The 27,863-nt window shown below is 39.3% G+C and overlaps 3 protein-coding genes across 3 annotated transcripts; 2 read left to right on the forward strand and 1 right to left on the reverse strand.

The window, feature by feature from the left end:
- Positions 1-66: 66 nt before the first annotated feature.
- lhcgr (luteinizing hormone/choriogonadotropin receptor) lies at positions 67-7,742 on the reverse strand. Its single transcript, XM_042433733.1, has 11 exons — positions 7,382-7,742; positions 5,745-5,816; positions 5,116-5,190; positions 4,952-5,026; positions 4,695-4,769; positions 4,497-4,574; positions 4,299-4,367; positions 4,130-4,204; positions 3,007-3,192; positions 2,639-2,707; positions 67-2,526 (listed from the first exon to the last, which is right to left on the reverse strand). Exons 1-11 carry the CDS (start codon positions 7,552-7,554, stop codon positions 1,320-1,322), a joined length of 2,154 nt encoding a protein of 717 aa, XP_042289667.1. The 5' UTR covers positions 7,555-7,742; the 3' UTR covers positions 67-1,319.
- A 1,631-nt stretch (positions 7,743-9,373) lies between these two features.
- On the forward strand, positions 9,374-21,801 carry sft2d1 (SFT2 domain containing 1). Its single transcript, XM_042433759.1, has 8 exons — positions 9,374-9,677; positions 10,399-10,485; positions 12,863-12,945; positions 16,501-16,582; positions 16,946-16,981; positions 17,083-17,141; positions 19,489-19,518; positions 21,668-21,801. Exons 1-8 carry the CDS (start codon positions 9,612-9,614, stop codon positions 21,705-21,707), a joined length of 483 nt encoding a protein of 160 aa, XP_042289693.1. The 5' UTR covers positions 9,374-9,611; the 3' UTR covers positions 21,708-21,801.
- Positions 21,802-22,317: 516 nt separating this feature from the next.
- Positions 22,318-27,484, forward strand: prr18 (proline rich 18). The gene has a single exon (XM_042433758.1). It carries the CDS (start codon positions 24,637-24,639, stop codon positions 25,384-25,386), a length of 750 nt encoding a protein of 249 aa, XP_042289692.1. The 5' UTR covers positions 22,318-24,636; the 3' UTR covers positions 25,387-27,484.
- The last annotated feature ends 379 nt before the right edge of the window (positions 27,485-27,863 follow it).

Raw genomic sequence — 27,863 nt, forward strand, 5'->3', positions numbered from 1 at the left:
CACTTTTCCCGACGTCACAGGCGGGATCCCATGGAGGCGGGACTGAGGAACTGTCCGACATACTGAAAACAACCAAAATACAATCAGAGAAAACTTTTACATTAGTTTATACATTTTTTTAAAATACATTTTTACTTCTTTATTTTATTACTAGTTCTTTATTGCATTTTTCCTATTAGGCTTATTTTTTTCTTATACATTTTCGAGACAGCAAAATATGACCTTACAACTTACTTAATCTTATCTTATAATAAACATTATGCAGATGTATGTATCCTACTAACAAAATAGCAAGGTGGTTGATCTCCTGTATTCTCAACTACAAGATAAAAAAATCCTTAGAAGAAAAACAAAAACCCAAGTTATGTTGTCTGTCCAACTCCTCCACCACGTGGTCAACTTTGGCTACTGAGCTTTTCCATAGAAACCCTCAGTATATAACATAGTGGTTGAATTCTTCATCTAAATATATATAATCAGCTTCATATATAGCCAACCTCAGAATATGTTAATCATCAGTAGGAAGAAGAACAACATATTTTCCATAAAGCCATGGTAGCCTTTGGTTTCCATTGTAATAACACTTTGGGATGATCATAGTTGACCACTCAGAGAGGACTGAACAATCTCATGACAAGGTCCATTTAGTAGCAGTTCTGGAGGCTTGGTGGTATCAGCATGATTACCCTCAGCAGATGGACTGTGCCCAGATGTTATGTCAAATAACACATATATAGTTCAAATTTCCACTTTTTGGAGAACTTTAAGGACTTCTATTAAGCTCATTAAATGTTGAGATTAAGAGTTCATTCTAGACATTGAAAACAGTGTAACTAAACAATGAGCCAAGGTCATTTTAGTTGTTGTTTTGGAGCTTTTCTTCTGTAGGTGTGTGTCATTTTTCCATGGGCCTTTTTTCACAGCTGACATTTTGACATGTCAAAGCAGGAAAACCACAGGTGGAACATTAATAACATCTAGGAAACTCAATGGAACAGAGCAATCGTTGATGTTATTATTACACCTTTGCTTTCTCTGTTATAAATAGAAAAAGAAAGAAAAAGACTCATTCAGTGGGTTGAACTGATATCAGATGAGTCACCAGAGTCACCAGCACTCCTTTCAATTCAATAGTTTACAGAGTTTATAACAAAAATATCACCATCCCAAACAATGCAGCATGAAATTGTTAAAATGTGTCATTAACGTCAACATGATAGATCGCCAAATAATTTCCTCCAAATCCAGCATGCATCTTTCTGCAGTTTCTCTTGTCCCTTTGTCCTTTTAACTGTCTTTAACAGTTCTCCTAGTTGCCTTCAGGTGACCTCTCCTTCCTCCTTCAGGTGAAGACTTTGCTGTGGCATGGCAGCCAGCCTCACTCCCGTGCGGTATCCTTTATTTTTGTTTCCCAAATTGCTCTTGATTGCATTTTCTGAGCAGTAGGACTTCATATGATAAATACTGGCCTTGCTTTTACAGCAGCCCATGGCACTCATGAGCTGATATGCGTCCTTTCTGAAAGCCTTGGTGAAGATAGCGTAAAGGAAGGGATTGGCACAGGAGTTTATGGGGAAGAAGAGGACCAGCAGAATCTTGGAGTTGGTGACTGTGATTAGGGGAACCTTGAAGGCAGCAGAGATGGCAAAAAAGGAGATGGGTGCCATGCAGAGAAAATCTGTGAAGATGAGTACAGCCATGCGCTTTGCAATCTTGGTATCAGCACTTCGTCTAGGGAACTCAGGGTTTTTTACCGCCAGATAGATCAGCACGTAACAAACACACACAACAGCAAAAGCGCCCACGTTGAAAAGCAAGAGAATTATTATGAAGGCCTGAGCCAGGGGAGTCTCTATGTCCATGGGGAGGCACATGCTGACTTTGGTGTAACTACTTATACCAACCAGGGGCAGCATCCCCATCCCCAGACAGATGAGCCAGCCAGCTGCCATTATAGTTGCTGCCTGCGCCAGACCCAGACGGCGCTCTATCTGCATCGCGTTGGTGATGGTGTGCCAGCGCTCTATGGTGATGGTGGAAAGCGTGTACACTGACAGCTCCCCACCAAACAAGGACAGGAAGCCTGCAGCACTACAGCCAGGCCCTGTCTGCCATTCAATAGCATGCTGACTGTAGTGGCCACGTGTGCGCAGGTCTACAGTCGCTATCATCAGAAGGTAGATTCCAATGCAGAGGTCTGCAAAGGCCAGGTGGTACATGAGGAAGCGAGGCACTGTCATCTTGCTCCGGCTGGTGAAGAAGACCAGGAGCACCGTCAGGTTGCCTGTGATGGCCAGTATGTTGATAAACCAAATGGCCACTCTGAGAAAACTGAAACCCGCAATGTCCTCACAGGGATTGAAAGCATCTGCTTCAGGTGTGCAAACCAATGTTGGTTGGGTCTGACAGAAGTCCAGTTCTGGATAGTGGAAATTCACATCTCCAAACATCTGGTCAACATCTGAAAAAAAGGGCATGTCCATAACTAGAGGTGTATCTGCTGAGCCTCCGATCACATGCTGAACCCTGTTTTCCAAAGAAATGAAAAGGTCATGAAACAGTTTAATTTCAACAGAACTGAGGCAGGTTAAAGATGAGAAAACATGCTGTTAGGTAGTTAACCAAATCAAATTTTTACCTTGCTGATGGATCACTCTCATCACAATATGTGGAGCCAATATTCCATTCAGGATTAATGGGAAGGTCCCTGCAGAAAAGAAAGGACACCAAATAAAGGCTCATTCAAAAAATGCATTACCACTATTGCTTGAATATTACTTGATTAGCACTGGCTAACTCATATCACACACACACATATACTATATATGTTGTATATAATTATATAAGCAGGTAAGTAGCTTCTTTAAATAAGTTTCTGCTTTCAGTGTGCTGAAAAAATAGACCTGCAGTGGGACAGAGCTTAGTGTAAATAATAAATCTGTATTTGATTAACCTGTAAAATGCACAGTGTCATACTAAATGTTCTCTACTTCTGCAGTAAGTCACCTGTGTATGTTCCAGCTCAGCAGCGCACAGCAGTGACTGTTGTAGGTGAGATAGGCCTCTCGCAGGTTCCACAGTCCCTGCAGAGGAGGCAGACTCTTCAAGGCGTATGTTGACTGAGCCATCAACACCAGAACTGACTCCAGTCCCTGTGATGGTAACTTAGTGAGAGCTGTCGCAGAGATGTCCCTGTAAAATAACAGAGCACACAAATGAGAACATGACTGCATGGGAGTGTAAAGGCCTCTTTGTGTGCATTGTGCTGGCTGTACATTGCCTGAGAGAATAAAGTCTGTCAAAATCACACTATCTCCCATCCAGCCATCAGTCAGTCAGCTGAGCTGTTTCCACACCCACAAATATACGCATTCAACTTGCTGTTGCCATATCCACACCTCACTGTACAGATTTAAACTTTAACACCGTACACTGTTACCGTTTACACCGGACTTTACAATTTGCACTAACTACTACTGCACAATGGGCTTAAGGTCTTAAGACTTAAGGTACAGTTAGTAAGTGCTATACTATCTGTTAGCTTTCTTTCAGCTGTTCTGTTTGTGTTTTCCTGTTCTACCTTCCTTGATTTCCTGACTTTTTTGTTTTTCCATTCCATAGATTGCAGTCAGAGAGGAAAGAAATCAAAGAATTTAATTATACAGTACAACTTGTTCTTTGTGCAAATTGCAATAAAGCTTTGAATTTTGAAGCTGTTACTTTGTCATATGGCATAAGACATAAGACATAGACATTGTGTCAAGTCTCTACTGAAATCAACATTAGTTAAATATATGCATTTGTATTTAAAGTAAAAATACTTTTGCAAGTATTACAGTAAAAATATATGAATAACCCCTGACCCATCGTTATTATACATATGTAGAGTATATGTAGGCATCTTAGAAGTACATGTTAAGTAATATGTCTCAATGATCGAAACAAAAGCTACTAAGCAGCATTAACTTGTTTACTACCTCTCAAGTCTTGACAGACATATCAAGACCTATGATCAAGACTTAAAAAGCTTCTTTAAACTGTAAATTTCACAAATGATGTCTTCCAAATAAATTGAAGTAAATAAAGGTTGCATTAAGTGACCTCCACAAGGTTTAAGAAATTCACTTACAAGACTCCAGGGCCTGTGGCTCCTTTGAAAGCATCTCTGTGGATCACTCTGAGGTTTCGATTATTCTTTAAAACCCTGGAAATAATAGAATGTGGGGTAAATAAGTAAAAGTTTAATGATGTGAGTGCATAAACTTGTTCAATTTAAAAACAGGAACTTGAGAAAATACAGTTTATCTATCTTTGTCCCATTGAAGGCGAGGTCATGTATTTCTCTGAAGCCGTTGTTGTACAGGTTCCTGCAATTTTAACAGTCACAAGATTATTAAGTTCAAAGTACAAGAATCTGTGTCTCAACAGCTGACTAACAATTATTTCCAAATAACTGACAGAGTAAAGAAGTTACAATGAATTTCTTGGTCACTTACATTATGACATATTCCGTTGTCATTCCAGTGAAAGCGTTTGGAGGTACTTGCTTTAGATAGAGGTTGTCACAGATATCCCTGAATAACAGAACAAATCCTGAGCAAATCGAACTAAAGAAGAACTCAAAATGTAATTTGTTTACGTGATGAGCTCTGTTTTGTTATATTTCTTGAGTCTTTAGTAAAAGATTAACTTACAAGACAAACTCTGATTCAAGAGAATTGATAGATGTGATGTCAGGAAAAATTGTTATCCCAGTATTTGAGATGCTCCTGTTGATGCAAAAGAAAACATGTGTCATACAGTAACATTTTGGAGAACTATGTGTCTAACACTGTTTTCATATTAGTTAAAATGAAACGAGTAATGCTCATTGCTCAAGTGTATGGACTTTGAAAACACATTCAAATCTTAAATAAAAAAATATTAATTGTAATATATGAAGGTCTCTTACAAGTAGCGCAGTTTGGGAAGGTTGTTAAACGTCCTTCGTTCAATATGCATCAGACTCTTTGTGTTCTTTATTGAGCTGCAAACATATAAAACATCAGTTAAAACTGTGCTGCATTGCAGTGATCGTTGCTTTCATTATTTCAAAAAATCCAAGAAAGAACTTACATTTCTGAGAGGTTGAGAAGGTTGTTAAATGCTAAAGTCTCAATGGTTTCCAGGTTTACACTCTGAGAAATCTCACTATAGAACAGAATCAAAGCAATGAAGTTCATCCAAAGAACATTTACCTTCAAATTGTAACACTGAAAGAAAGGATGGTTAGCTGTTCTGTGTAAAACTGTCTTCAACCATCAAGACTTACATGTTCTGAAACCTAATCTTATTCATTAATGGCGCAAAGCAGCAAAAACACAAAGTTAATGATACAAATATTGTATGTGACGATCTGCATACCTCTTTTCTTACTCTGTTATATTGCGCTCATTGGGGAATCTGCATTGCATCCATTTTTATTTCAGCTCTAAAAAGGTTTCACACAATCTGTACAGTTGGTTGACTAATCCAGTGAATAATGTGGGAGGATGTAAATTCACACATTCAGCATGTATTAAAAATAATGAAAATTAAATGTGAAAGTACAAATTTTCACCTTTTGAACCATGAAAAACGTATGTAATCCTAAATCCGACCATAGAATAGCACAAATTCAGATTCCCATCATTTGTTGGATGCTTTGCTATCATTGATCCTCATAACAGTAATAATAAAATGTCAAAATTAGTCATAATACTTACATCTGCTGGACTTCCTTCAAACCCTCAAAAGAATGGCTTGAAATGGTGTGTAAAGACAAATCATAGAGAAACCTGAAAAAAGGAAAGTGAGAGGTACATTTCATTTCAGTATTTCAGAGTATTTTTGGAGCACATGAAATCATCTGCAGACAAATACAGACACTTTAAAGGGAAATTTAACCTCTTTGCCATCAAAATATACTATATATTCACTTTGAAATAAAATCTCTGACTTCTAAAGTTCAGCCATCCAGTCTCTCCTTATATCTATTCCAACTGCTACATGTGCAGTTCATGTGATAAAACAAATAAAAACACTCAAAGATTCTGCTCATTTACAGTTTTGGCAAAACAGCAAAGCATTGTCACTGGGGTTCAGCAGTATGTGTGTATGAGGTGTTGGCGTCGTAGTTTGACACATGCATGAGGCTGCTGGCCTCGGCATTCACACACTTATCAGGAGAGACTCAAGGTTCTGTGATTTACCAGAGGAGAGGTCAAGATTCCCCACCTTCAAGGCTTTTGACAGTCTGGTGAACTCTAACAGGGAGTCCTGATGCCCATGAAACCCTATAAACCAAGAGGATGCACTGTGTACTTGACCGTGTGAGATCAACTTGACATTTTCTTTACAGGTAATTAAGTTGCACACATGCAGGGCTCTCTGTTTTCAGACAACAGGGTGTGATGTACTTTGCTTAGTGAGGTACAGCATGAAATAGAAAATATAAACATTACTTAGAAGTTGATGCACTTCTGTCTGCCATGCATCCAGAATTTTTATGTTAATGTTTTCAAAATCCATCTGAATGATATTATAGTAGGAGTAATACATTTTATGTTCAGGGTGCTTTTCTACATACTCAAAGACACTTAAAGCTACAGATCTCATAAGTTTTGTAGTTATGAGGTTTCACTGACTACAATAGGCAATCAACGGTCATTAACAGAAAGATAAAGCATACAACACAATCTGCATACACGGTATGATACATATGTATTTATACTGAAAGAGCGGATGAATGCTTCCACCTGGATGGATGAAGTTGTCATGCAGGGTTAAGCAGCCAGTCTCACTTTAGGTTGGAAATAACAAACAGACCTGACAAACACTTCTCTCAAAACTTGAAAGAGTATCTTGGAGAATTATCTTACAAATTAACAAAGTACAGTCATTGCTTGCTAAAAGAAGGTTATTGCACTACGCTTTAACTCTCAAAGGACTTGTCTGCTACCTTATGCGAACATAGAGGCAATGACAAATGAGAAGCAATCACATTGAATTCTTGAAATATGATAAAATGCTAAATATGTGAAATGTGAAATACTGTCACACGGAAATCATTTAAGCAGCTACGCATTCAACTTAAATATGAGCGCATTTCAACGTGTCACCAAGCGAGTGCGTTCCAGGTGGATCATGGCTCCATGCGTAAATACGCACATGATAATCTAGCAGGGTGAATTCATTGCATGAAAAAAACATTTTGAAATGAATTATCTCTGCAAAAATTATATCAGCAAACTAACATGCTTCCCTAATCATTTAGTAACTACAGGTCTCTATAAATATATACAGTGGCAACCACTTGGAAATCTTTACCATATTCGCAAACCCATCTCAGTAGTGAACTTACAGTCTTTTAAGCCGGTAACCCTTCATCAGAGCAGCCTCCTCTGTCACATTGTTGCATTTGATTGTATTGAGAAAACAGCAACAGATCCTCGGGCAGGCGAAAACCGAAGCGCATTTGAATCCACAGAAGAACAAACCAGATAGGAACAAGAACAACGGCAGCGACGTCCACATTGTTGTACTGTCTGCAAAACGTGCGAACACACAGCAGCTGAAATATCCAACGATGGCTGCGTATTTAGATATTTGGCTTCCTCAGAGTCTCTTTTGATGCTTCAGTTCGTTGATGTAGCTGCATCAGTGCTTCATCCTTTAACTGTACAGAGGGGAATCGCAGCCACCTGATAACCAACTTCTTATCAAGTGACCCATGTGCCACTTAGAGTCTGCTGAGCTCTACGTTAGACACACTGCTGAGAAACAGTATTACACAGAGTAAAATCGGACATTGTTAAACATCTGTTTTTGCCATTGATAGCTGAATATTACTGGTATCTTCTTTTACAGTAGGTATAATGTAAATATTATATTTAAACTGGGAATTATTTGTGAGGTTATCCTGAAATTGACCAATTTCCATGGAACGCATCTGCTTGTAAACCCTCTGGATCAATTGAACACTCTAATCCTCATTTAAGTTGATTGACTAGAGTTAAATGTGCAATATTACCTTTATAGGAGAGTACACCTTTTCATGTTTGATTAAGGAATTTAAAACGTGACTGACTTCAAGGTAAACTGTGATAAGATACTTCTATCTCCCCTCTACCAAAGACCAGAGAGACACTGGTGATTTCATTCATATTAAATTGTGTGCACAGATTAAAAGATGATGAAGAGATGTTCCTCCCCCTGTGGCCAAAGGATTCACCAGTTTCATCAGTAGGGACATATGAACAACCACGTCTATAAAACTGAAGCATTATTACTATCTTTTGAAACAGTAAGACCTTGTCTTTACACCTAAATGTGTTCCTAGGTAAACATTTAGATGTTAACTTCCACTTTTATAAATAATCCTGAAAACAAACAAACACAGCAAAGTGACAGATAAGATGACTGCAGTATTCAGGATGTATAATGTATATTGCATTTTCATTTTCAGATTTAAAGAGATTATCTCACTGTTGTGTCAACAATAATTTGTAGCCTAGAATTTGTGTTTTCAGTGCCACCCTTTCCTTTTGATTGTCTGTAATTGCTGAGTATTTAAGGCTAATTAAAATGAAGATTTCTGCTGGCATAAACATAAAAAGTCAAGTCGATAGCTGTTTCCCTCAGGAGGACAGTGTGACCCAAAGTCAAAAGCCTCCCATGACTATATCTCGTTTGGCGCCAGTTATGTTGTTGATAAAGACAAGGCAACATTATATAGCCTTGGCAAAAAAAATGTTTTGACACAAGGTCATATTCACCATTATGGTAAAAACAGGGCATTTGCAATTTTGTATGTATTTTCCAATAGGCTGGCAACACATGTCACAGTTAAAGTTTTTCTTCCTCAAACATTGATTACTATGTTTGAAATCCAGTATCTTTTTAATGTTGAAATTATGCATGGAATTAGTCAAAACACTCCTCACAAGACAAGCTTGTAAAACTACAAAGCATGGTCATGTCAAGACATGGCTAAATGTCTTACTGTGCTGACAGCGCCCTGTGTCTTACCTTGTCGTTATATCTCCACTAGGTGGCGACAAAGCAACACAAAAACAGCAGGAAGCAGGGTCACATATACAGTACACTGTTTATAGCCTATTTGAAAATGGCTGGATTAATGTAAAATTAAGTGGACTAACGAAGTAGGCTATAGCAAGCGAAACAGTGATTTTTCAGACAAGTAATGCGTATTTGATGCTTCAAAATGAAGGAGAATGCTATACATATACAGTGTGAGATTCATACGCAGCTCCTTTCATAACAGCATTATTTCCGACAGAACCTGAAGGCAGCAGCAGCTCTGAGGAAATGAGGTTGTTAAAGTTGCCTCGCCGAGCTGATCTGCGGTCAGTTTGTGAAACACCTCCCCAGCGATGACGGCCACCACTGGGTGCGGACAAACCGATTCTAAGTCAGCACTTACAGAAAGCATCGTTCGGGAAGCCAGGAAGTCGAAGTTGCTCGTACAGCGATTAAAACTTGTGGACATCAACAGCAAACGTTCAGCAGGAAATATTTACAAGGTCGGACAACACTGACTTCTGAGCACTTTTGCCAGCTAGCTCTCAACGATGGACAAGCTTCGTCGTGTGCTAAGCGGCCAGGAGGAAAATGAAGAGTTGGGTCTCACTGCACAGGTAGCCTATATGACAGTATATGATGCTAATGCTAACGTCATGTCAGTAGATAAAATAGAATAAAAAAACAACACTAAGCTATGCTAGTTTCGCGGCCTGTGTTAGACTTAGTGTTAATGTACATATATCTGCTAATAATGTATTATTTTCTTAGAGTTAGCGTTAATTATTAGCATTAGCCGTCGTTAAAATGTCAGTTAGCTTTCAGGAAAACGTTAGTTAACTAGTGTAACACAAGTCCTGAACAGTTTGTGTATTATACTATAAACAAGTTACTACTCGGTTAGTTTGACCCTCTTTCAAGATAGATATCATAGTCTTCTGTTAATATTTAATTAATTGTGTTTGTTTGTGTATTGATACTTTTTACACGCATTCCCAAGGAGGAGGAAATGAGGTAAGGTGCTGACTTGAACCCTGTGTTTTTTTTATTTCACATGATGGTACTGTTTAACTCGTTGGAAAGTTAAAGTTTTACTCCAGCACAACATCGTCTCGCATGCTTGCAGTTTTTACAGTCATTGGTTCAATTGCTTCAGTTCAGTGTATCCAGTTGTGGCTTTAAGTCAGACCTGTGCTGTGTGTATTTTGTGATAACATTGTAGCTGACTGTTATTTGTCTGATGTGAACGAACATGTTTAAATCATCAGTAGGAAGCCTGTGGGTCTTTCTGCAGGTCGTTAGCTTCGCCTTGTGACATCCTCCCATTGTTCTCACCAGGTCCTTGATGCCAGCACTCTCAGCTACAGCACCAGGGTGAAATGGTTCGTCATATGCTTTGCTGCAGGCATCCTGTGCTCAATACTCGTGAGTCCTGCTGCCTTTTTATGTTAATAAGTGGGGCTGCAATTTTAGTGGGAGGGATCATTTTTGCATTATAATTTTCAATTATGAGGATGATGTGACTTTTGCTGTGGTCTGCACCAAACTATCATGTTAGTTTACTAAAACATACTGGAATCACTGTACCTTACATTTTGTTATAAAACAAAAATTTTTATTGCATCATGAGACACATATCTTTTTTTTTTGTGAACATCCTTTTTAGTAGGGCTGTGCGATATGACGACATGTATCGTGTGATGATAGAAAAACATCATCTTTCATAATATGCTCTATTGTTTATTTTGTTGTGTTGCAAATCACAGTCTTTACAGCAGTATTTTTCATCATTTGGAGTCTGTCTATCTTTCGTATGGATTACATTAATAAATTTCTCTTCTTGGCTTTTTACTTGCGAAGCTTTTATTCTATTTACAGTAATGTAACGAGTGTAGCTGTCATTAACTTGAGTACTTCACCTGGTTTACTGTCTCTCATCTGCTCCACTGTGTGTGTGCAGCGCACACACTGAGGGCTCAGCCGCGCCTGTGGTGAAACGCAGAGGGCAGAGGAGACTAGTATGACGATAAATGACAACGCAGTAGAGGCTCTGTTTATTTATGTTATTTACCTAATTTATGTGCACTCGTTTCATTTCAGCTCAGTGTGAGAGTCTCTACTGTGTTTTATGTCATTTATGGTCACGCTACTCTCCTCTGCTCTCCGTGCAATAAAAGCTTCACAAGTAAAAAAGCCAAGAAGAGTAATTTATTAATGTAATCCACACAAAAGATGGACAAAGACAAATCAAGGAGCTCGTAACTAAAAGAGGGGCTGCTTCTGTTGCATGGGCATGGTTTTGGGCATGAAAAGTCTGACATGGACCAGAAACTAGGTATTCATTGAATTTACTGAAAATGTGCCATATCATGATACATGTAGTGGATATGAAATGACCTAGTTGGGATATGAGATTTTGGTCATATCACACAGCCCTACTTTTTGGTGAAAAACAAACAAGGACAGATTCAGACTCTCACCAGCACCCAGCAGATAATCACAGTGAGATAAAAAAAAAACCCAACCTTTTTCATCCCTATATAAGATAAAACACACATTCCTAGACTATATACTGACATTGGGAATGCATAGCCAACATAACTCTGTTAATATGGTTATCTATGGTCCACAGTTGGAGCAAGTTAGTTTTTCTTGTACTATGTTAACTTTGTAGCATATATAAAAACTATCAAAGTTGTCAACATGGCTAAGCGTCACTGTCATCAAGGCAAATTCCTGTTCTGTTACACATGCAGCTTAAAAATATTCACACATGACACTTACTTAATAAACATGAAGATTCCTCAATGTTAACAATGGGGTATTTCACAGGAAGTCTTGTCACAGACGGCACTTGCTGATAGGCGGCACTTTTAAGCCACCACAGTTATAATTCACACTCACAAAGCCTCAACAAACCCTCTGTGTGTGTAGACTTTGGTGGTGAAATTCACAGAATGCAGAGATCAATGCACATCAGCCAACAAAACAACACGTGATCTTAAAGATTATCTCATCCAGTCATAGATCTTCTTCCAACACCAAAATATCACCTGGCTACCAGCCCTTAAAACCAGTTTCTGTCATTGTGCCCTCTGCAGAAATTATAATTACACAAAGGCATTCACACAACCACACATGGAAGAGTGTGATTTGGTCTACATCGGCCAAACTATTATTACTATTTGCACCAAGAAATCTGGATTATGCAATTGCACATTTATTATTTTAATTCCAAATCACAGATCTGCCTCCAGCTTCAAACTTAAGGTTATTGAAAAAGTTTCAGATCTACTGATATTGTGTATAAACTCACACACAGGGACACAGTAGATACAGTATGCCATGAACATTCATTATATTAATTAAATCTATAAGTGATTTATGAATACCTTCCTTTCTCAGAAGATATACCAACTCCTGAACCTGCTCCTTCTATGAAATCCACCTATTAGGTGCAGGCTATTTAAACACCCTTAAGGCCCCACCACTAAACTAAAACACTTGAAGTAAAATGCCCTCACTCCTCAAATAATGAACATGTATGTGGATTTTAATGCCATCCAGACAGCGCTTCTTAAACAAAGCCATATGGTGATTTGGCACTAGGGGGAGCCCATTGTGTTTCAGTAAACCGATAGGACAGCCCACAAAACTCCTTGTTTTTTCCATAATAAAATAAGAAAATATAAAAGCCTTCATCCTTGTTAAAATCCAGGATTCATTTAGCAATTTAGTAAAGACTGATGTGTGTTGACATTATTCTGTATAGCTGACGGAGACTATTTTGCTGTTTCACCAGGGTTCAGCACTGCTGTTCCTTCCGAATGGAGTCAAGCTTTTCGCCGTCTTCTACACATTAGGAAACATCGCAGCTCTTTCCAGGTAAGACTTTTAAGTGCAGCTGAATTTGGATGGTCTGAGAATATTCCTGCTATCTTATTTTTCTCTCCATGTGGCACACTGCCAGGAATATAACAAATGACGGGAAGCAGACTCATACACTCTTAAATCATTTCTGCCTTGATGACTGCCACACCCTGTTATATTCTTCCTTGGCACAGCCGCACATTTCTCCAAGATTTGTTTCTAGGATGTTGATAAAGAGTGCACGTCAAGTAGTCATGATTATAATTTACTGTTGTTACCCCTGTGCACTCATCACCTGTTGCCAGACAAGTGCCTGAGGGACCATCAGATGTTCTCATTCTGCTTTATTGATAAAGAACAGTGGTATAATACTGTTTCTGCTCTGGACTTTAGGATTACAGCTAAAATGATATTCATCTTTATTTATGATGATCAGTTTGACTTGCCACCCAAATAAGCCATATTTCACTTAATATATTTGTCTTTCTAACTAAATATAAGTGAAACTCAGGTAGACTCAGTAATAATGCCACCACAGCTTGAAGCCATTTAAAGGGATTTATCCCTACTTAGAAAATGTAGTTATGCTACACTTTTAGGTTGCCTCTGAGGGAAGAATACTGTTGCCTGCAGCTGGAACTGTGTTTGGAAAGCACCAGTAAATCACCATGTGTATAACAACTATTTTAATTATCTGTTAACTCCCGCTGCTCTTTCACCTGTTTCACTCTGGGGATGTCTCTGGTTTTTCACTCTGCATTGAGTGTTTTGTCAGACTGATGGTTATTTGGGGTGCTATAACTCTGCGTTCTCCCTCATGCCTCCATGCACCTTTTTTCTGTCTCTTTCCCAGTCCATGATCATGGAGGCTGCAGTGGAAATTGTTAATGAAAGTTTTGACAACATTTTGGTTGCAAATTCAGGAGGCTTATCTCAGCACAGTTACCGCAGTTACATTCAAATCAAGCGCACCTGCAGAGCAGCCGCCCTAGAGCATTGATATAACAGCTACATCAGCCTCACGTCTTACCTGCAAGACTCGTGTTTTAATGCTGTTGTTCATCATTTGTGATGTGAAAACATCAGAGAAATAAAAAGCTTGCGTCCTGGTATTAGTTCAGTTATAAAATGCATCATGGAGCGCCTCTCCTACCGGCTGCTGGCGGTGCTGCCAGCCAGAGAGTCGATCACACTGGATGGTAGAGGAGGATGATGGTAGAGACGCTGGTACGCATCTGTTTAAACAGGAGTTTAGCTGACTTTGCTGCATTTAACAACGGAGCTGAGAGTGTCATAGCTCAGAGCAGGAAACACAGTCATTCTGTGTCGCACTGCTGTCCTCCACCCCCATCATCTCATGCCGTTTTATTTTGAAAGAGCAAGGGATGGATGACCAATGGTGTAACTTCACCACTCACTTAGACTCATTCACTCACAGACAGCCGCGGTTATAGGGCTGGTCCAGCCAAAAATTGGTCAGGCAGGCTTACCTGTGAAAAATGAGCCAGTCTTTTAAAGCAAAGGGCTGATATTGCACCTTTATTAAGTTTATGTAATTATGATAGCAATGATCATATGAATAATTGTGTAAACCATGTTCAGTTTAATTGTGTGTTGCTTCAAAATCAGAAGGTATTTAAGAAACAATAATCATGAGGAACAGACGAGCTGTTTTTGTCTCCTGTTTGTTTAGCGATGTCTCGAGGAATAGACATTGGTGTTTTCTCGCATTATTATTTGCAAACCCAAGTTTTCTGGGGAGTGTTAAAAAGTAAATGATGCCTTCACTATGTAGGGGCATAACAGGCTAGGCTAGTATCTTCTCTGTGATTGAGCACCGTACTTCCAAACCTGTCATTACAGTGTCCATTATTCTAACTTGCTTAAAGCCACACTTGCAGCACAAAAATACAGTTTTTAAAGTCTATAATCAATCTAAAATGTTCCCTTGTGGTAGTGTGACATTGATTCAACCAGTATTTGTAGGATGGTGGTGGCATTGTGAGGGTAGGATTCTGGCTGTGTGCTCTCATAATGCTGTTGCAGTGACATACTGTACTGTGTACACTGTGTCTGGTCCTCACTGTTTATAGTTCAAGCTATCTTAAAGAAAGATCAGAATTCATCTTCACAATTTATCATCAGCCCACTGGATCTTACAACATTATTGATTATTTAATCTAGATAATCCCTTGTCTAAATGTAAAGATGGCTTTTTTTTTTCTTTGACAGACAGTAAAGCATTGACGGGGGGGTTTGTTTTCAGACAGGCCGGTCTCTATTTTCAGGTATCATATGTCCACAAGGTTTAGATGCGTCAAGAAACTGGGTCACCTTCTGCTTTCATAGCCCAGGTTACTGATCCAAAGCAAGACAATGTCATATTTTAAGGAGCTTAAAACATGATAATCCTAATTTTTCAACTGTTCCTGACTACAGAGGTTACAAGGTGGAGATTGTCATGTCACCTTCAGTAGTGGATGATTGTCAAAAATATGAATCAATGTCATGATGGGTCCCAGGCCAAATGTCAGCTGTTGCTCAGTCTTTTGTCAAATCAAGTTCAAAATTCACATCCAGTAGGTTAATACAAGCCCGATGCTAAATGTGTTTTAATTACATTACCGATTTTGTAATAATTCAAATCGATAATGTAATTAAATTGCATACGTCATTTCCTTCCTCTATATCGGCAGTAGCAGTGTGCGTGGATATCATTAGTGTCTCAGTCACTCTGAGCATCCAGCCGTCTTGGCAGACCAGTAGAAAGAGCCTGCGTCAACGCAGACTGCTCTCGTGTCTCACCTAACAGATGTGACGCTCCACAGACTCCCGCTACCCACTCAGCCCAGCTGAGCCCAGAGCCGCATGCCTCGTCATCGGGGAAAGCCTTTGTGTTGTTACACTTAGTCACGTCACACATGCATCATGAAGGAGGTTTTAAATGTGTCATTACGGTGTAGGACATTAAATATTAACCCTCTAATAATTGCAACATGTAGTGTAAATTTAATTATGGTGGCCACACAACAAAGAAGACATTTGTATGTGTGTGTGTGTGTGTGTGTGTAAACATGTCAAGACTAATTATATAAGACTATGTATATAACGTTTATATACATTAGTTGATTAATTTTCTGATGTTGAAAATGTAGAATAGACACTTATTTGACCCAAAATATTGAGAATGGAACAACATCTATGTGTAACTATGTTTGTCATGGCTGATCATGCTGTTGATGTTTGTACAGTTGATCATTTTCCAAAGTGTTACAGAAAGAAGAAACTTGTTCTGAATACATGAACAAACCTTGGTAATGACAAAACATCCCCTACAGAAACTGAACATTTATCAACATATTCACAGTCTAGTTTAACAGGTTATGTCTGGAAAGAGCGATGAAAATGCACCATCATATCTTCATTACCATTATAACTTCATATCTGGTGCACTTAGCACCAGATATGATAACAATCATTTCCTGAATTAACATTATAAACACTGTCCAGTGCACTTTTTACTGATGTTTAAAAACTGTAACCTCTCTGTTTCTTTTTGTTCTTCTAAAGCACCTGCTTCCTAATGGGACCACTAAAACAGTTGAAGCGCATGTTTGAAAAAACAAGACTGATAGCGACCATTGTCATGCTGGTAAATATGATTATATATATATTCATATTTATACAGTGTTGTATTTTGGACTCTTTGCTGAACTAAATGCTTCACTGGATATTTATTCATGTTAAAACTCGTACTGGAAAGTATTTGATGTCCATTTATTCTGTGTCTGCTTTCACACTCGAGGAGGTAAAATGTCTGAAGCCTTTTGGTTTTAGATTAGAAGGTCAGGTTCAATTAAAGAAGTAGTACTCCTCACCATGTGGTCTTAAAGGATAGAGAAGATAAAGTGTCCGATCTTGACAACACATTTCTTTGGGTTAGTGGTTTTCATTTGCTGTGAAATGTCATTCTGCCGACATACAAGAAGATAACGTTCTTATCTTTTCCCACCAGCTCTGCCTTGTCTTAACACTTTGTGCAGTGTTTTGGGTAAGTAGACAATAAAACAACACAAACAAGTTACATTCTTTATAGTTTTATTGCAGTGTTTTTTGATGAGTAGAATAATCGTTCTATGTTTTATTCCACAGTGGCATAAAAAGGGGCTGGCTATCATCTTCTGTATTCTGCAGTTTTTGGCAATGACATGGTAAGTGTGACAGTCTCAGTCATGTCTCAACTGTAGTACGTTGGCTGATCAGTCACACCTACTCAGATGAAGCCGCTTTGGCCTGCATTCAGTGAGGTCATGAGTGGAGTTAATCACACTGCTGGTGCACTTATCTGACCTCCTGCTCTTTGCATATGCATGGATAAATCTATAAATGGTTAAATGATCATTGTCACACTCCCTGCTTCTTTCTATTCGATATTTTTTCATAGTTACCTATCTTTTCAGAATAGTTTGAGCCTAACGAGCAGTTTTTTACTCTATGAAGGGTAAATCTCATATGTTTGTCATATAATGATAACAAGATGTTCATATGTGATGCTAAAACTATGATTAGAGTGATTTACCTTGGTTTGCAATCAGTGACATCTGCATGAGTCAGGAGTGTTGTAATTAGACTGTAAGGTAAGATGCCAGGTAGGTCAGTATATTTTTAGCCTGTAGAGGAAGTGGTAGTGCCAGAACCAGCGTGGACCTACTTTTTTAGACTCGCATACACTATGTGGTCCTGCCAAGTAGAGACAGACAGTTGTTTACAAACAGGACTGAATCACTGCCAGCTATCCCAGGGGTCATTACGACTACAGAGCTCACAGGTGGACAGTCCAATGAGAATTTATAGCACCTAAGTAGTGTTTAAAAACTATTTTTAAAAAGTGTGTCAGATTTAACTGTACGCACCTCAATAATTTCCTGTTTCTACCTCCTTTGAAAAGCTTTCATCAACTCTGCCCAGTTTGAAATAACATGGTTTTGCCATGTTTTCATTTATTGATATACATTCATTAGGACTGAAATATTATGTAGGTTGTTTAGTTGTTGAAAATAATAATTGACTGATTGACTGATAATGAACATAACTGTTAGTTGCAGCCTTAGTAGTCTTCAATTCAAGGTCTTGTTGTCTCATCCTGAGGGTCAGTGGGGTTAAGTTCCAGCATAGCAGTGAGTAAATAGACCTGTCAGTGACATGTATTAGCGTGTCAGTGCATGTATGATCATTTAATGAGGATATTTGCACAGTAGTGACAGAGAGTTTCTGCTCATAGAAACACAAACCCCCAGCAACTCAGGAGGAAGAGAACAGGGAGTTTCTGTGCATCACTGAGCAAGGACTGTGTCATCCTCATCGCTACGCTACTATTGCACCTACTGTTCATGAAGTACATTCACTTCCGCTCTGCCTGCGTTCTCAGAGGCATCGCCATAGCAACCACAAGTCACACATCCCAAGCTCATTCTTAACAGACTGGGGGCATAGTGCACTCCCACGCAGGCAGTCAGCAGTCTGTGTGAAGGTGGTCCAGTAAGAAGACGTCGCCACTGACCGACGCAGACAAGTGGGCAAAGTCCAGTCCTCAGGCTGAAGACTGTAAACTTACAAAGTGACCATGTGACACTAAAGCACACTGACTTAAATATAGAGGGTGGCAGACTGTAGGAAGATAAATAACAAAAACAGAATGGAAAGCTTGTTTTTAACTTACTTATTTTACTTTATTTGATTATTTTAAACATAACTTGGCCATTTCTTAGCTATAACTCCATCCAGGGTCTTACAGTAATTCTTACAGCCCTGCTTAACAGGACAGAGGAGAGTTTCTGCTGACTGGTGGTCACATAAGATGGTAATCTTTCTCAGGCTATAGTTAATCATTCAACTCCTGTAGATTCCTCACATATTTTAAATAAATTAGATGTTTGATCAGGGGATTTTTAAGCTACACTGCAGCTGTAATCGTTCTCTCCAACACAGGGTATCGTGTTTTAGTTGTACTTGGTGTCTGGCTGACAATCTGTCTTGAATCATTAGCACGAAGATTACAGTGTATCCAATTCATTCACAATCACGTGTGGTTAATCCCTCGCCAAGTTACATCAAATACCCATCAGTCCAGTGATTGCTACTTGATGGAGCATTTAAAAACAGAATGTGTTTTGATCATCAAAAATAACATTATTATGCTATTATGCTTAAATCTATATTATGCTTTTAATCTTTAATCTCTGAAACATCACCCAGGCATGCAGATAAGCATCATTGAAACACATGGAAATTTCAGTTTATGTCAAAATCTCAGAGGTCCCAAACATACCAGACATGTCAAGTTCAGCTGAAGGGAAATGTCTTCACTATGATGCTCAAGACATCTTGACTGGTCTATACCAGTGAAATATGAAATTAACATGTACTAACATGTAGTTTGACTTGCTTCGCCTCAAAATCATGTTTGTACTTTTCTTCCATGTCATTGGATTCTATTTTGTCTTTAACATAAACAGTAAATGTTCCCTCATCATGATGTTTTATATTTTTCTCTTTCAGGTATAGCATCTCTTACATTCCATTTGCCAGGTAAGATAACATGATTATATGATTTATATTTGCAGAAAATGTCAGCATTGATTTTCAGTTGTATGTTTAACACTTTATAAGAGTACACCTTTCACTTGAGCCACTTCCCGAGAAACCAGTTGCTGTCATGGAAATAGCAACCTTAAATACATCTCCCATTTTTTTATCATAACGCTCTGTCCACAAATAACACTATTAAGCCACACACAAAAAACTGGAGGCAATACTATGACCGACCGTTGAAAGACAACATGTTTTTTTATTTACGTCTAAACATCCGGCTGTTTGTCTCCACCATATGGCTGTAATCCCCCCATGACTAGGGCCGGCACTAAGTGTCAAACAAATGGCAGCTTGTTGTTTCACACTCCCCTGTGCTGTAGCTCTGTGACGTTATTTGCCTCATCCATGATGTCAAAATGAAATCATTTCTCACGCAATAATGCTCTTTAAGCCAGATTTAAGCCAGATGAATATGCTGTCCCGTATAAAATAGAGTATTGTATTTTAATACAGTATTGTAGTTGTGGTACTGTATGAAAATTAAGTCTCATAATCACATAATAGTCTCACAGGTTACTTTCTTTGTCCTTTGAATACAAGAAAACCTTCCTCTGTATTCAGGTGTTCACCCCTTAAATTCTTCCATATGTTGCACCACCTCAGTGCTTTCTCTAAGCCAAGCATGAGGTGTGATGTTGTTTTGCCAGTCCAGCTGTAAACAGGGTTATGTCTCATTTGGTGAGAGATCCAGTAGTCTCCCCCCCCCATGCCCCCCCTCCACCACCCCAAGTGCCTTGTGTGTTTGGGCGACCCTATAATCTGTCCCGACAGCTGAGAGACCTCTTATAACCACCCTATGTTCCCCCTCCCCCCACCCAAACGCTAACAACAATACAAAGCTGAGACAAAGACCTTTTCCTTGTGCCACCCCACAAAAACCAAATTCCAATAGAGAAATGCAAATTTGACGTCTTATTTTGGGATCGCCTGTTGAAACCTGGTGATGACGTATTTATTTATGTTATCCTTTATTATATTTCTTACCTTTTTTTTTTGGTCAACACATTATTATCCTCTCTTCTTAAGCTTCTTACTTTAATCCATTTTTCATTTAATTTGGATTTGATCATTTAGCTCTCTATTGTTTGCCATGTTATTACAGAGCAAATGCATATTTTGACCTCCCTCTCCATCCCTGTTCGTGCTCAAACAAAGTGTGATACCTGGCCAGCCACAACACCACATGGCGAATGGACTTGATCCTTTAATGTATTTTACCCTGTTGCCTATTTATAACCTCCCACGCCTGAAGTCCAAGGTACAAAAACCTGCTGCATGTGCACTTCCCACAGTGCTTTAAGGCTACTGTTGCTCTAAAATTTAATCAGATGCTGGGGAAGTCTCTGAGAAGCATCATTTATTCATGCAGTTTTTTTTGGGGGGGGGGGGGGCAAAAATAGCATCAAGTGAAAATTAAATTTAAAAAAAAAACAAACCTCAGGCTGTATGGGTGCAAGAGAAGAGGATCCTTGTGTTTTTTTTGTTAATACACCAGAGGGAGGAACCAAAGCATTGGAAGGAGCCAGTCTTCTGTCTGTGCTCTGACCTCCTGTCCTCCCTCTCAGACTGCTTATGATCCCCCCTTCTCCTTTTAACCTTGACTGGGTTTTCACACCTCCTCCACCGAAAATTTAACTGTGGCTGCAGGCGAAGTCTGCATAGCAACACACTGATGGCAAGAGCAAACAGTGCAAGGGGAAATAGAGTAGGCAACGGTGTGTGGTTGCCATGGTGATCGCTTGTATTGCATCATCCCTCAAACACAGAGTACCTGGAGAAAAGGGAGCCCCCATCACCGGGAACATGTGGTGCTTCCCCGCCAAAACACGCTCACTTATTCATGACGAGCCCCACCCAAATCTTCATAACAAAGGATGGAAGTGCTTTTTTTGTCGCTTTTAATTTTGTACGCATCACAGGATTTTGCTCTCGAGGCTCGTCTCCTGGATCAAGTTGTTCCTGGATCATTTTAGAGCAACTCTAAACCAACATTCCTTCATACCTTTTTCTTTCATTTCTTTGCTGTATTGCATTGTTTCCACTGTTATTAAGGTATTTACTCTTCTGTTTTTTTTTTTTTTCACAGGGATGCTGTGATGAAATGCTTCACTACCTGCCTGAGCTAAAGCTACTGAGTCTACAACTTCATGTGAAGACTGGTCCTAATATACAAATTGCAAAAGTGGTTGCTCTGTAAAATATACATTTGTGTTGTTTATACACTATATCTCCAAATTTTTACTTTGGCTGTTTCATACTGTGAATTCTCTGCTTTTTAAGTCTTGCTGAAGGTCTTTAACTATAATCAGATTATAACGCTTATCACCTTTTGCTTGTGTTTTGAGAGAAGAGTGCCTTTAATACTTAATATATTTAAAGATATTCTCATGTTTTCTGAGGGTTTTATACCATTTAAATGCAGGGAAATCATTTTGACTTTGTTTTTGACTTTCTACATTGTAATTTACAGCGCAAGTGCCTTACTGTATAATATTTGTATTTACATACAGTATATATGAAGAGTTGAGACATTGACCAACCATACATATTTACATTTTTAACAGTGTGAGATTACATTTTCTTCTGGATATTTAAATGGTGTGCTGACTTACCCACAAATATTAAAACACATTTTCTTTCTGTCTTCTGACTAGGCACTGATGTATAAATATGCTCTCAGATGTTATTCAGTGTTTTTATCTAACTATTTTCCCTCAGGCAATAGAGGCACCGCTTCAGTGGTAATACACAGGGATATCTGATATCCACGACTCTTTTGAGGTTTTTCCAGCTAAATAGATTAAAAATCAGCGCCTGTCTAGTGTCTGTTAGTCTTCCATGTGTATGTGAATACACCTGCCCCCCCCCCGCCCCCTTAGCTCATTACATTAAAATTGCTTCTCCTTTTTAAATTTGATTTCCTGCCAGATGTAGCAATGACCCAGTTAATTACGCTTTTCTGAACATTGTGCTTTTGACATGACCTAATAACCTAATATAGCTTGCATTGGGATCCTATATTGCTTCAGCATGATGGCATAGCCTTTGAGGATAGGGTTGCCATGACAACCTCCTCCAGAAGATTCGTAACCTCAGCCTACCCCCCATCTGTGCTGCAGATGTTCATATTATCCTGATGAGAAGGTGTACATCTTCTTATTTTATAGAGCACCTTGGACCAGCAGTCAGTCATCAATCTGTTTGGTTTACAGTGAAGAAATGATTTTAAAGCTGTTTAACGCATCAGTCTCCACATAAAGAAAGCCACAGTGCTTCCTATCATCCTATGTAGTAGTTGCAAGGTTTGCTTCAGGTTCAGCAAACATGCCTCTAGGTTTTCTTTGTACTAAATAACTGCATTTCAATGCCTGTTGTGCAGCCCCCACATGTTTTCATTAGGTGCTTGTATAATGTGGCAGTGGATTAGCATGGACAAAATCTCCCTTCAGTACTACTTGTTCAACTAACTTGGCAGAGAGCCAGCAAATCCCTGAGCACCATATACTCTCCAAGTAATCTGAGGGATAAAATAATTATCTTGAATGAAGGGAGGTTGGTTGTTTTTGTGATCAGTTTTCTTTACCCGCTATTTTTGGATTAAAAGTTTGAGGATGTGGGGGGGAAAATACCCTGACCCCAGCAATCTGTTAGTGTCCTGTTTCCTCTTTATTACTTCTAATCCATTGTTATGTCAGAGAGAAGAAGGATACCACACCAAGGCAGCCGCTGAAATTAAACACTGGGTGCTCTTCAGCTTAATGATCCCATCTTGTAAAGATGAATAAATAACTTGTCGTGGTTTGTCACAGATGAGTTAGTCAGGATGATCGGGCTGAACTGTGTACATAAAAATGATCAACTACAGGAATGTTATTCTAATCATAGCAACTATTATGCCAGTTTTTATTATGCCATTTCAAATCACATAGTTATGTTGCACATATTCAGTGTTGTAAATTGTAAAGATATATGTAATAACACTTAAATTTGGTATGGTAATCAATGAATTAAGTAATTATCTGTTGAATGACTTAAAGGCAAAGTGTTCTACAAATTGTAACATATGCTCAGGCAATATCAAATAAATGGTATAAACTATAGATCTAGAAGGTGAGTATTGATTTCCTCTTGCAACCCACACTGAGGGAAACAAAATTACATTGAATCAATTGTGGAACTGTCTGGGTGAAAGTGCAGATAACAGCAGAAAGGAGGAGAAATCAATGCTCTATACTATTTGTATATTCCCTCAGATTGCCTTTCATAGGCTACACGGTCCACACGACAACAATGGGCCATCCACACGCGTCAGTTAATTGACATTTGAGACTATATTGACTGACTGAAAAGCTAAAATCAAGATGCATGTCATTGTGCCTGTGACATGTTTTCTTAGGTCAAGGACAACCAGGTTATCTATAGGCACTAAGGGCTAATCAGTGTTTTTATAAGCGAGATATATTCCCATAGACAGGACTACTGTAAAATCTAAATTTAACTCTTAAAAATAGGTGATAAATATGAGTCACATTTAAGGAAATCAGATAAACCTGCTGTCACTTTAAGTTAAAAAAATATCCATGTGTCACAGAAACTAAACTGACACCATTCATATCAATACATGAAGATGATTAATACCTTCCAGGTTGATTCAGGTAAACAATTTGTGAAGCAGGCTATGTGCGTGTGAACTTCTCCAGTGGCTGGAAAACGGCAGAGGCGCTGTGAGAAAATCTGAGGGGAGCATGAGGTGCATGTGGCTCATCGGAAGTTATTGGAAATGATGAAATGACATCACCGCAGTTTTTTCGTGGCTTTGTTTGGTGCGTCTCCTGACCACGCCTTCCTGCCAGGACGGTCATAAAACAGCCAGTCTGTGTGTGTGCTCACCAGTTGATTTCTAGTCAGTGTGGCCAACAGGTGCACTACAGCCTCCCTTCACCTCGCTGTTGGATAATGCCCGCAGAGCGCCGATCGTCGCTTTGTGCAGGGCTTCCTCATCTGCACTTTGAACATTTGCACGTTTTTATATCCTGATCACTTCCAGTCACAAAAATGCCTTTTCCGCCCATCAGCCTCCACCAGCGGATCTCTTCTCCTGGAAGGGAACTATTCGGGAAAAAGAAAGCCAACGGAGTGCCTCCTCAGACTGAGCTCACCAGCAAATCCGGCGGAGAAAAAGGTTCCGAAAAGGAGAAGCAGTCCACATCTTGGACATCGGCGAATTTAAGGAATTTGGGGCGGAAAGCTCATCAAGAGAAGAGTAAAAGCCCAGCGCAGAAGCCGGGTGCCGGTCAGTGCTCCTGGCTGACGTTGCCCAAACCTCAGGACTCATCGGAAGGTGTCAGGCGCTCCAGCTCCATGGACTCATCCAGACTTCTCCATGGCAAAGAGGAAGGGAAGAAGGAGATTCAGTTCACCCTCAGTCTCACCCCTGAAGCCGTTCTCGTCATCCAAAAACGAAATCTTGAAAAGCAGATGCTGGCGAAGCAACAGAAGTGTTGCGCGGCCGCGGACTTCAGGCACAGGCGCGTTTTTCCTTCCAAAAAGGCGCACGGAGCGTCCAAGGGCAGCGCACCAGTCGCCAAAGCGGAGGGAGCAGAGCAGGACATCACCGCCATCGTTAAAATATCTCTGTTGAACGATCAATACAAGTACGATGACGTGGAGTATGAAGAGGAGGATGGAGATGTGGACGAGACTGTAGTGAGGAAATGTAAAGAGTGGCTCAAAGGGGTCGAAAATGCCGCTGCTTTGGGAAAAGTCGACAAACTTTCTGCACTCCCGCACCTTAAAGGCTGCTGATACCTGACATTTGATTTGATCACTTGATCTTTCATTTCATAGCTGACTGAAGCGATGATGGACTCGTGAAAAGTGTGCACTGATGTAGTCCTGCTGCAATGGCATCTTAAATTTAAGTCTTAAATATAAGTGTAAATTAAATGTTTGCAAATGTCTGTAGAGGAATGTCCACGTGTTTCTGAATTACTCCCAAAATAAGTGTGAAAAAAGCAAATGAGGAAATTGACTCTTAGTCAAGAAAACAAAAACAGACGAGTAAATTGAACTGGAATAAGAAAAAATATCACTTTCCTCAACAGAAATACGATTTTAAAGCTTAATTGCAGCCCATGGCTCAACCAACAGTGCTTCTTATGGTTCACAGGGATGTTGCTTTGCGAGTTTATGCCTATTCAATAATTTGTTGAAGTTTGAATTGAATACCTTAATATTCTCGTCCTTTGCACATGGTTTTTGTTTTCAGTGGGGCGCCTGGATTGGCACAGGGATTTGCGTAAAGGCACGCGAAACCGTTCCTTTGTGTCAGAGAACAATAAGCTGTCAACAACAGCGCTTTATGCGCCTGCTGCTGAAACCAAACTGGACTGTTTATTTTTCCTCGAGTAAGAGGGTTATATCATTTGTAGGGATTTATCAGTGATGTACAATATTTAATATTTGCTAAATATTTGTACTGTCAAACGTTTTCTCAGCTGATAATTTTATGCCATTTGAAGTAAAAATGTTTTTTTTTTAATTACCCAAGTGTCACTGAGCCTTTTAAATCTTAACAAGCTGATTTGTGTGTTGTGCCTCTTAAATAATTCTGTTACATGATGCTGATTTGAAGTCATTTAGATTTCAGTTACACTTCTGGCCAATCTCCAGATGGTATTTTAAAGACTCTTTGTTGCCACTGTAGCTACCTGAGGCCATTTGGGCATTAGTGTTCTAAGCTTCTTAGATTTCCTGTTAAGCAGGGTTGACCAGTGTAGGGCCTCTGTAGGGCCCAGGTGCATGATCCATTCAGGAAATTACCTCCAGTCTGCTTTCCTTATGGAATATCAAACTAAGCATTGCACATAGCTACAAGAGAGCCTTGGTACCAAAATCTGGGAGAAGTTTCTATTCAAAATGTCCTGCAGAACTGCGTGTACATAAGTTTTAGCAAAAAACTGAATTCTGGTTTGTTGCTAGGACCAACTGAGGGACTAGCAACAAACCAGTGTGTTTCCAGCAAAAAACAGAACTGAATGCAATAAACCAAATATTAGAATATGAAGGCTTCTTTACTGAATTACTGCAGGTGTCTGTATATTGTCCTACAGAAACAGTAATTATATGCAATCCTTTGACACATTAAATCTTCATGTGGGGTCACTAACATATTTAAAATGTGTGTATTTGTGTGTATGGGAGTAATAAGCTTTAGCCTTCTTTTATTGTTCTCTGTCACTTGGTAACCAGAGTTTTACTCAGAGTGTGGTACGCTTTAAAGCTCAATAACAACTTGGACAGACGAGTGTGAGCTAGAATATGTTAAGACACTGCAGTGAATTTGAAGCCCTCAAACACCAACAGCTGGTAAGCTTTTTTTGAAAAAATACTTGTATGCTCAGGTAACATTGTGGTTACGTATTACTCTGGAATGTGATGTTTACACATCAGCAGAGAGGATTCCTAAATTTTTTTCAGTACTATTTTTCAGTCGTGACTTGCCTTGTTTCTCTAAAGGTTACCTTGATAGTAGATTTGTCATGAGATCCAAGTGCAAAGACTTTCATCAATCAAGGAATCATCTCTCTACCTGGGATGCACACTTATCACCTGTTGGTGTCAGAAAGGTATTTTCTAAAAACAGACTCATCACCACTCAGAGTTTCATATTTTATTATGCTGTTATCCTGGAAAAATTCAAGAATTCATGACATAATCAATCAGGTGTCAAATATATGTAAAGCACAGCTTTGTACAAGACATTACAGATTTCTTATTTATGCCATGTGAGTAAACAAACGGGCTACTAGAATAAAGCAATGTGTCCTGAATAGATGCTCCCATTCAGTGTCACAAAGTTGTTTTATTGTCGCATGGAGCGGACTGAGATCACGACTGAGCCAGTACAGTGTGTACCAAGACTTGTTCGGTTCTCCATGGATCCTGTGATGATATTATCAACTGGCTCGGTGACTGAAAGTTGTGTAATCCTCCTCTATTGTGTCATTTCAATTGTGGCCTTGTTTATGTGCCTCCCTCCCTCGCTCCCTTTTTTTTTTTCTCGGCACTGGTATTCATTGCTGTCTGATTCAGGCTTGAGGCAGAACTATTCATGACTGTGTCTGTCCTGGGGGTAAGATCTGCATTATTAGGGCTGAAGTTATTCAGATACTTGTACTCAATAGGAAAAGTTGGATTTAAAGAAGTGGGAACTGGCAAAAGTTGAGACGGTCGGCTTGGTTACAACTGGAAACACATTCTTGAATCTGACCTTCAAGGTC

This window comes from Thunnus maccoyii, chromosome 14, assembly GCF_910596095.1.
Source record: "Thunnus maccoyii chromosome 14, fThuMac1.1, whole genome shotgun sequence".
Classification (NCBI taxonomy): Eukaryota; Metazoa; Chordata; class Actinopteri; order Scombriformes; family Scombridae; genus Thunnus; species Thunnus maccoyii.

Coding starts and splice junctions, on each gene's coding strand:
- sft2d1 (XM_042433759.1), top strand. CDS start 9,612: ATGGACAAGCTTCGTCGTGTGCTAAGCGGCCAGGAGGAAAATGAAGAG. Junction 10,486..12,862: donor GCATCCTGTGCTCAATACTC/GTGAGTCCTGCT, acceptor CTGTTTCACCAG/GGTTCAGCACTGCTGTTCCT. Junction 17,142..19,488: donor CAGTTTTTGGCAATGACATG/GTAAGTGTGACA, acceptor TTTCTCTTTCAG/GTATAGCATCTCTTACATTC.
- lhcgr (XM_042433733.1), bottom strand. CDS start 7,554: ATGTGGACGTCGCTGCCGTTGTTCTTGTTCCTATCTGGTTTGTTCTTC. Junction 5,191..5,744: donor TTGAAGGAAGTCCAGCAGAT/GTAAGTATTATG, acceptor TCTGTTCTATAG/TGAGATTTCTCAGAGTGTAA. Junction 2,527..2,638: donor GAGAGTGATCCATCAGCAAG/GTAAAAATTTGA, acceptor TTTGGAAAACAG/GGTTCAGCATGTGATCGGAG.
- prr18 (XM_042433758.1), top strand. CDS start 24,637: ATGCCTTTTCCGCCCATCAGCCTCCACCAGCGGATCTCTTCTCCTGGA.